Here is a 10,286-nt window from a genome sequence, read left to right as displayed (position 1 = left end):
GTGAACTTATCTTCTAATTCTACTAGCCCAGGGCACAGTTTACTCCTTTTCAAAAGAAGAGCTTATTGACTGCAAGAACTGAAAAGGACTGTGTTCAACTGTATGAGACAGCTTTTCTGAAAACTTACATTTTAAAAAAAATGCCATTTACATTGTTCCCACTGCACCAGTAACTCAGGCTATGAAGAGTTGGCAAGTGCAAAGCCTTGATACAAAGATCCCGCATTTTATTACGTTGTTCTTTCGAAAAGGACTCAGTACAAAGTCAGTGTAAAAAAATCAATATTCAATTTAAAACAGAAACAGTAATTTCACAAAGTCTGACATTCTCCTATGCAAAGACTGGGAGAGAGAGAAAAGAAATTCCTTAATTTAAACCTTTCTTCACCCCGCTGGGAAGGCAGGCACCAAAGCCATGAATCCAACTTAACCCCTTCTGGACTGGTAATTGAAGACAGGGTTGTAAGCACAGTTTTTAAGAAAGCTGATGGATAGTGTCGTTATTAACCAGATGAATATACACGTATGGCACTTCTATTGCCGGGTTTCTGATGCAGCAGCCTGTGATACATTTAGTCTGGGACAGTATAACCTTTATGCAGCCAAAGTCTCTTATACATTCACCATCCCTTGCCCAGTCTCCCAAAATATATTCCTGAGAAAGACATCAAAAGGAATGTCCGGCTTGAAGGGACCTAAAGGCAAAAATAAGAAGAACAAAAGCACCACGGTTACATGGTATGTGTTTTTCATAAACGGAAACCACGTGTTAAATAGTATGTCTTGGCTTCACACCATACCGACTGGTTTCTCCTTCCTGCTTTTCCAACACATCTTCTTGTTGACCTGAAGGCTGTAGATTCAAGAACGCTGTTTACTTTTTCAGGTACAGGTGTGTGACAAATATCAAAAGCCAATTTTGGTTTAAGACAGTAATAACAAACACTGCACCACTTGTGGAATGCATAAACCAGAAAGGGTACATGCGAACACATACACAAAGAGCATTTGACAGTGTCATCCTTGGCTATAGCAAGGTGACTGGTTACCCTAAACACTGGGGAAAAGCGAGTGAACACTCTGCAAAGGTTTGCTGTGGATACAGGAAGGCAGATGCAGGAACTGAAGGCCGCTGCGGGGCTCTGCCCCTTGGCGCCTCCGCTCGCCCGGCCCGGCTGCTCCCCTGGGCCCGGGCCCAGGCAAGCCCACTGAAACCATCTAAGAAACAGACCAGGCTGGCATCATTCTGGATCACAAGCTCGGCTCCCTACTTTCCTTTCCCCAGATGCTGCAGCTTGCCCATTCCCTCTCCTCACTTAACTGCCAACTACGAGTGATTTAGCACCAGGGCCTAAAGGAGCCCCTGCACGGGTAGTAAGGGGCGGAGGTGATGAGCGCACAGTGACGGTGGTCAGAGTCAGGGGCTGGACGCCGCAGCTGTCCCTTGGCAAGACAGCTTGCTATGGAGCTTTGTGAGGACGTACCTCCAGGGAAATGGAGGCTCTGAGCTGAACTTGCCAGTCCCTGAGTCACAGCGTGGGTCTCCCCCTGGTGGGTGTGGAGCAGTGGGGGGAGGGGCTCCTGCCGCAGCCTGAAAGGGACATCCTAGCTGGCATGCTCTCCCTGGGACCTACCTGGGGGGTACTTCGCCCTTCCCTACGTAAACAAACAATCCGTGTGGCGGACCTGAGGCTGTGCATGGAGCCCGAGGGCACACGTGAAGAGCCAGGTCCTGGGCGGCTCTGAAGGCTGGGCTGCCAGCCAGGTAGGGTGTGGTGTGTTTTGGGAGGGTGGGGGTGGGATGGAGCGGGGTCAGGTAGGCCATCACTGGGTTAGGAAAGAGCTACCTGCTCAAGCTGGTAGGCAAGCAGGTCAAAACCGGGGCAGGTAGATTCTCTCTTTGGGGAAAAAAATCAAATCATTAAGAGCTGTAAACTGATAGTGCACGTTTGTCGTTGTGATCTTTCTCTGCAGAACCCAAGGCAACAGAGAACAAAGACGAAGGCAGGCATCTCGTGAACGGCCCGTGGCTCCCGTGGTGCCGGATGTTTACATATACAAACGCGTGTGGACATGTCCCGTCTGGTTCCCTGAAACAGGACAAAGACGTGTCCCCAGAGGCCCACGAGTGGGATGGCCAGAAGCCAGGGCAGGGCTGGGTGCTGGACGAAAGGCAGGGACGAGTCGTAAGGCGAGGTTCCCAAGAACCTCCAGCTCCGCTTTGGTTTGCAGCTGTCACAGAAACGCCAGGGAACGGCTTCTCGAGAGACGTCCCATCCCCAAGCCAGATGTCATCAGTCACTTTTTTCCAGGACGGACATCTTCTGCTTCCTCCCAAATAAAGTGCAGATGGTCAAAGGACCCTGGTCTCTCATCTGCCAGTTCAGTCAGCAATGAAGAATAATAAAAACAAAGATGCCCCTCTGGTATACATATATATATCTCTATATATTCTTTTTTTTTTTTAATAAAGCCACAAATATAGAACTTTTAAACTGACGTCTCAGACTGTAAGCGAAGGACAAATTTGTGAGACTTGGGGTCTATGAACTCTTCTGAGAGCATGATGAATGGAATTTTCTTCACATTGACTACGAGGCTGAAGTCCAAGCATTTGAGGACAAAAACGAGTCCATCCCGCAGCCCGTTGGTCACGGCCTCATCACTGACGAGCCGCCACTGCATGGCGAGCCAGCGCTCCCGGTCGTACTGCAGCGTGGGACCCGTGCTGAGGTACCGCTCGAGGAAGGCCTGCAAGGACAAGCGGAGATGCTATTAGGGAGGGAGCACCTGCTCCAGGCGGTGCTGCTGGGGGCTGCCTGCTCTCACTCCTGGGAAAACATGTCCTCCCAACAAACCAGGATGGCCCCGCAGATCACACCCAATTCCATCAGGACTGCCCCACGGAGTCCCTGCTGGGGAGGGAAGGCTCCCTTACTTTCTCACTCTCCAACCAGAGGGTGCCAACGGTGGTAAGCAGAGACGCGAGGAAGGCAGGGTGGCTGGTACCCACGTCTGCCCAGAAGCCGTGGCTGAGGCACCAGCCGCCTCTAAGGGCCTGGGTCCCACGGCCCAGGCCACGGCTTGTACCTGTTCATAGGTCGGCCTCCTCCCATCCCGAGAGCTCCTCGGGGCAAGTGCCAAGCATGGAAAAGCACTCTGGAAAAGCAGGTTCAGCGGCCATGGCTCACGGGCCCAGCCGCTCCGCGGCACGTGGGATCTTCCCAGACCGGGGCACGAACCCGTGTCCCCTGCATCGGCAGGCGGACTCTCAACCACTGCGCCACCAGGGGAGCCCGGGAACTATTTTTTAAATTCGGATTTTCCATGTGCCTGGCATATGCTGGGGGGCTCAACAGCGTGTGTGTTATATCAATAAATACATCGATTTAGCTTTGAGAAAGAAGAAGAAAGAATGAACCAGGGATCCAGATAGAAAATATTAGGATAAAACACTCTGGTCCTAAACAGGTCACAGATGGTTTCTAAGTGGTATCCTCCAACCACACCTCACTGCTGCTGCCAGGTACATTATTTCTCATCTATAAGCATATATTCTAAGGCAGAAGGGAGAGTTGTGCCTCTACCACAACACTACTCATATAAAAATAACTCCTATGTGGGCAATTCCTGGCGGCTCAATGGTTAGGACTCAGCGCTTTCACTGCTGGGGCCCAGGTTCAATCCCTGATTGGGGAATTAAGACCCTGCAAGCCACGAGGCATGGCCAAAAAAAAAAAAAAAAAAATACAACTCTTATGAATCATAAGGAAAAGAAACAGCTCAACAGTTAGATAAATGAAATTAATAAGACAATTTATAAAAGAATAGAAAATTAAGATATGAAAAGATGTTCTATCACATTAATAGTTAAATATGACTTCAAATAATAAAAATCTATTTCCCTCCTCTTAGATGGGCAATGATCAAAAAGAATGGTAACACCCAATGCTGGCAAGGGTAAGGGGGAAATAAACGGTCTCATATCCTAAAGGCAAAAGTGTAAAACAGTAACACCCCTTAGAAGGACAATTTGGCAGGATCTGTACCTTTGATCCAGCTGTTCCTCTACTAGAAATTTATCCTTCAGAAATACTTGCATAAATGTACAAACACATATGTAAAAAAGAGATATTCACTGCAACACTGTTTAGACCAGGGATTGGCAAACTTTTCTTTAAATATAAATATTTTTGGTGTTGCAAAGGCATACACTGTCACAACTACTCAACTCTGCTGTAGTAGAAAGCAGCTGTAGACAATCTGTAAACAAAAGGGTGTAGCTGTGTCCCAATAAAACTCGATTAACAAAAACCACCAACCCCTGGTTTAGACTAACGAAAGATCTTAATCCAAATGTGCATCAGTAGGCAATCCATTAAACAAACCACGGTATTCAGTGGAATAAGACGCAGCTATTACAGGGAATGAGTCAGATCTGTGTAACGGAGATTGCGAAGTACTGACATGGAAATATAGCCAAGAGACAGCTTTAAGTGAAAAAAGCAAGTGTCCAAACTTTACCTATATGGTATGAGATCCCATTTCTGTTTTTCTTTTTTTTTTTTTTTTTATCCATTTCTGCTTTAAAAACACACACACACAAACACCTGAAAGAATATTACCCCTACTCTTTATATCAGTAAGAACTGTCTGGGTTAGGGGAATGAAAACTTCGCTTTGTACATTATACTTTTCTTTAACGTTCGGATTTTTATACAAAGATTATTAGTTTTAATTCAGAAAAGTATGCTTTTAAATGAAAAAGAAAGCAACCAGGAAACTTAAAAAAAAAGAAAAAAACCTTGAAAAAGGAAACCACTTCCATTCTATGTGGTACGAGCTATCACTTTGCACATGCAGACATATTGTACTCACTCGTAACCACAGTGTTCAAAGCTTTTTGCATTCTGTTGTTTGTAAATATTCTTTTTTTTGTGTGTGTGTAAATATTCTAACCAAGATTCTTCCATGTTTTAACAGGTGAGACGCTGTACTATGTAAGCCACTGTTCTATTTTTAACTCCAGTTTGGAGTTAATACAGATTATTTTGCAAAAATCACGTGCATATATATTCATGAGTAGAGCTGACTGTGCTGAGTATTTTTTCTAGGAGAGGGATTAGTGAGTCAGAGAATATGGGAAACATTATGGCTTCTTAATGAATATTTCCATATTGCTTTTCTAAGGATCGTTACTGGTTAGTGACAATGCAACCAGCAGTTGTATATTACAAGGCAATGTATGAACACAGGTCCTTATACTAATCATATCACTACCATGTGTTATATGTGTACTATATGCAAGCTCATTTACTTTCTACCTCATGATTTACGTGTCATGCTGCCATATTTAATATAATTCTCATACAACAATCCTATCAGGTAGATACTATTATTATCCCCATTTTATAAAAGAGGAAACAAGTGAAGAGTAACTTAGGCAAAGTCACAAACCAATTAGGTGGTGGAGCCAGGATCTGAACCCACTTCTGTTTGAAGAGAGGTCCTTTGCTGAACCCTTCCTTCTACTTTGCCTCCTCGGCCACAGCCCTCTATTAGATGCATGGTTGTTTCTTGTAACAGCCCCGAAAGTGTGCTCATGTCATAATCCCAGAGAGCATTCAGTAAAACTCACCCCCTAAGAGCCAAAACACCAAAGTGATGGCACGTTTTCTATGGCTGATAATAATGGCTACTTATTTGGTCCTTATATTATGACAGACGCTGTTTTAAGCACTTCATAAGAATGGACTCTCTTAGTTCTCATGACAACCCAATGAGGTAGATATTAGTATTATCCCCAATTTACAGACTAGCAGACTGAGGCACAGAGCCATTAGGCTCTTGGCCCAAGGTTTCCCACTAGTTGGTGGAGGTTCCAGGTTAGAGTGAGTCAACTTGGCCCCAGAATCCGCAGAGTAACCTGAACTACTACCTGGACTGTCTCTAAGTGAAAGTCTTTCCTCTGCTTGAATCTAGAGGCCTTCAAAGGCACATTTTTAAAACGACGGTATCAAAACAACATAAAATAAGTGAGAATCATTAATTCTTATTAGTTGGTGCTTTAGAGAAGCCTTTGATTTTATCATTCCTGGTAATACCCTAAGATGGGACTTTCCAAGCTCGGTGACAAGCCGCACCTTTGGGGTCATGCTGTTGGTGATGCAGAAGGCCAGGTGCTGCAGGATGCTCTCCATGCTGTGGTAGTGCTGCTGCCGGGTGGTGCGCAGGTACTTCTGCAGAGCCCGGGCCATGGAGGGGAAGATGGCCTGGGCGGCCTCCCTGGGGTCCATCACCTCCCCTGGGGCTTTCTGCTGCTCCTCAGCCTGGAGACGCTGGATGTGGATGAAGGCCTCCTCCACTGCAACCACCAGCCTGCAGGCGATGAAACACAGCAGTCAGGACCGTGGTGCAGGGCTGGAGAACAGAGTCACATTGAATGTGGGATGACTCCTCCCAGCCTGCCACCAGCTCACCCAAGGCTCCAGTCCTTAGCTGACACTCCAGATGGTTGGGAGAGGAGGGAAGGGGAAAGGAAGGCAAAGGCAAAAATAATACGTGGAATGGGGGCTCCAGGGTGAGGAGGAAGGAGGCTGGGGGTCGGAGATGACTTCTGTTCTCAATTCTGCCACTAATTTACTCGGGAAACTCAGTTCAGTCCCTTTCATCTTTACAATGAAGGGTTAGATGAAAAGAGTTTTAAGGCCCCTCAGACTCTGGCTACAAAAGGCTCTGCTTGCACTGAGAGGTGGCTGGTGGTGCGGAAGCAGCCTTACAGAGAGCCAGAGCTGTATCCCCGGATCCAGCCGCCCATACCAGCAGCCCCTGGGAGAAAAGAAGGAAGGGGCCCATCTCTGTCCACTTTGGCTAATGTGATCAGATCTTGAAAATCAGCAAGAGCCTGGGGATATAGGGCGGGCCACTCAAAGTGCTGGCTGCGGGCCAGCAGCTTCATCATCAGTTGGGAATTTTAAAGAAATGCAAATTCTTGGGTGGGCCCCACTCTAGACCTTCTGAAAAGTTAAGTATCCGTTGCCGGTAGGGCCCAGAAGCTGAGATTTGTGTTTTAACAAGTCCTCCTGGTGATGCTTTTGAATGCTAAAGTTTGAGAAACACTGGAGCAAGATTCCCTCCAAAGGCCCAAGCAGGTCATGTTTATAAACTGAAATTTCATTCTGGTTAAAAAAAAAGTCTTACAGAGAACAGACTGTGGGTTGCCAAGGGGGAGGGGGCTGGGGGAGGGAAGGAGTGGGAGTTTGGGATTAGCAGATGCAAGCTGTTATATACATAAGATGGATAAACAACAAGATCCTACTGTATAGCACAGGGAACTGTATTCAATATCCTGTAATAAACCATAATGGAAAAGAATACAAAAAAGAATGTATGGATATGTATAACTGAGTCACTTTGCTGTATAGCAGAAATGAACACAACATTGTAAATCAACTACACTTCGATAAAATAAATTTTTGAAAAAGAGTGTTAGTATGCCATTCGAAAGAAAAGTGTGTTACAGGCATGCTAGTTTTGGGGGGTGGGCAGTGTACCTTGCTCTCCGCTTCTTCACCCGCCGTTCATGTTCCGCCTCCTCATAATACAACTCGTTGTGGCTCGAGTCCCTGCGCCGAGCAGCTGCGGCGATCATTGCCCGGGACTGACCAGTGGCGTTATTACTGGGGCCTTTGGGGGAAAGGACGATGGAGGAAGGACAGTTTTAATGCCTTGGGGCTGCGAAACAGAGCAGAAAACTAGTCCACAGTCTGTCAGTACCGTCTGCCCATCCCCTGTGAAGCACATACACAAATCCCAAAAGTAACTTCCCAGAAGGGTGAACAGGACCCCTGCTCTGCGTTCAAAATGCTCACAAGAAGAAGGATATCTCCCAAAACCCCAACTTGATGAGTGGAAATGAAAAAAGAACTCCGAAGGAGATGAAGAACGCTTGACAATTAAAATGCTGGCCAAAAATAGCACAGACTGTGCTGAAGACGTTACTTACCATCTGTTACATAAAGTTCCATTTTGGCCGTAAGGGCAGCTGGAACATTCATTTCAGCGACAAGACAATGGGAGAGGATGAGAGGGATGGGGGGAACAGGACAGAGGAAAAAGAGAGTCAATGGCCATGGAGACATTAACCACACACGTGCTGGAGGGTCATGGTAGCCACAACTTTTACAGAAAATACCCATGCTTGGGGTCTTGCAAAATGTCACGTTTATTAATACACACCTAGAACTCCCGGTCTCGTTCCCCTGACCGTGGACTGCCTTAACTTTTTAGAAGGACGAGGCCGACTGTACGCTTTCTTACGTAGCATCTACTTAATGGCCTGGCTTGCTAGTGGGATTCTGCACTAGGTTTGTGAAATTTACCAATCCTTTAGGATTCACAAGCGACTGCACATCTCATAGAGCCAAAAACAAAAAAAGGGGGAGGATATTGTCACTAAAACTGACACCGCCTATAAATCACTCGACTTGTTAACAATATGATCCTCTTCTAGGTTTTGCAAAGCTCTTGCCCTGACCCAAGGTACCTGGCAAGAAATGACACCGTGTCCTGTTTCTTGCACTTAACCATCTGATAGCCCGAAACACAGCTCTGATGTCCCCAGCCTGGCCTCCGGCCTCCAGCCACCCACTCAACTCTGGTTCTCAGCCAGGACTGACAAATGCCTGTAAGAATCTCACCAGAGGCCTGAATTATAGACTTAATGGATTGGGGTAGCTGAATCTTTGGTAATTTATCCAAATTTTGAAAAGCAGCCTTTTCCTATGAGCTTTCAATGTAAGATGTTCACAACAGGAGGCAGGAAACCCACATCACTCCTGTTTCATGTAGTTTTCATAAAATCCTCAAATGAATGAATCTCCCACATATGCAGACTATCCATCAACATTTCTCTAAAAATATCTTTGTCGGGAAAAAAAAAAAAAGGAAGGGAAAGAAAGAAAGAAAAGACAAAAGAAAAAAGGAAAAATTGTTCTGAAATGAGAATGTACCATAAAGGCAGACCCTGAGAGGGGTAGAACCAAATGGAACATACAGTTTAATCTAAGTACTGGGTTGGCCAACTGCTCCCTGCACCCACCAGAGACACCACTTCAAGGCACGTACCATCTACGTTGTAGACTTTCAGCCCGGCCATGTGCTTGGCTGCTCGGAATTTGGAGGCTGTTAGGAGGTTGGGGTTATAGATGGTGAAATCTTTATAGTAATTTTCCAGAACCACCAATGCTGCTCGCTGGATACTGAGAAAAGAAGGCAAAATTAATGCAGTTTTTCCAAGCAGGTTCTATGTGAAAAAAATACTCTTGTGGAGTCAGGTAAAATAACGGATCACCAAGGATAACCGCATATAGAAGGCTCCTGGGTTTCACCACATCTTTTGTCTCCAGGACAAGAATTTAAAGATGAAACTTAAGTCCCATCGTTCAGTGGCTTCTGTGCCTTCTCCCAGGCTACATCATTAGCCGCATCCCATCTAGCCAATATGCGAGAAAGGAATGTTATACCTTCTAATTTAGATTTGCTTAGGCTACACAGAACGTTCCTCGTTTTCTCAGTTTACAGAGGAGCAAACTGGACCCCAAAAAGGTCAAGGACTTACAGATGGCTGCAGAGCTACTGAGTGAAACAACAAAGTGTAGATTCAAGTTTGTCAGGTCCTAGAGCAGTGTTTCTACCCACACCTTGTTGTCCCTGATGGAAGGAATGTAGGGTTTTCAGTTTTCTGTAGGTCAAAACAACACCCACACAGGGCAAAGTGCACTGGAAAAATACTGGCTGCAAACACTAGTTAATCCTGATTCCTACTCTTCATCCCATCCATCCCAGGCCAGCGAGAGCTCCCTCTTTCAGAGGAAACAAGATCCTTTTCCCTGAGCCCCCTGAGGCCTCGGCTGAGACCTCACTCTTTCTCGGTCTACAAGGCCTCCTGCTCCGTGGGTTGCTGTTTCCAGTCCTCCGCAGGGGTGTGTTAAGAGGACTCCACTTGCCAGTGTCCTGCGATCTCTAACCTGTCACCAGCTTGGCCACTCTGAGAGCAGCAGAGGAGCAGAGAAGAGGTAGCAGGGTGGGTGAAGGGGGCACCCATACTCAGTACTGGTCGCAAAAGAACATGCTCTTGGGCACAGATACAGGACACTCACCCCTTCAAAGAGTGACCTGTAATAACACAGCCAGGGATTTTACATACCTCATCTAATTTGACCCTCACAATCATTCAAGGGAAGAAAACCAAGGCCCAAAAATCTATGACCTGCAAACAGGACACA

General features: G+C 46.2%; 1 protein-coding gene across 3 annotated transcripts in view; it reads right to left on the bottom strand.

Moving 5' to 3' along the window:
* Positions 1-2,490: 2,490 nt before the first annotated feature.
* The window catches only part of VANGL1 (VANGL planar cell polarity protein 1), a 45,480-nt gene continuing 37,684 nt past the window's right edge, over positions 2,491-10,286 (bottom strand). For 2 of the 3 annotated variants that reach the window (XM_065885415.1, XM_065885433.1), the window contains 4 exons: positions 9,127-9,260; positions 7,554-7,686; positions 6,144-6,378; positions 2,491-2,751 (listed from right to left, as the gene is read on the bottom strand). In XM_065885415.1, coding sequence (XP_065741487.1) covers positions 2,491-2,751; positions 6,144-6,378; positions 7,554-7,686; positions 9,127-9,260 — 763 coding nt within the window. Of the gene's footprint in view, positions 2,752-6,143; positions 6,379-7,553; positions 7,687-9,122; positions 9,261-10,286 lie in introns of all 3 variants that reach the window. The other variant, XM_065885425.1, reaches the window with a different exon arrangement.

Source organism: Phocoena phocoena, chromosome 1 (assembly GCF_963924675.1).
Source record: "Phocoena phocoena chromosome 1, mPhoPho1.1, whole genome shotgun sequence".
In the NCBI taxonomy this organism is placed as follows: domain Eukaryota; kingdom Metazoa; phylum Chordata; class Mammalia; order Artiodactyla; family Phocoenidae; genus Phocoena; species Phocoena phocoena.
Note: the sequence above shows the minus strand (reverse complement) of the source record. Positions and strands in the feature narration are given on the sequence as shown.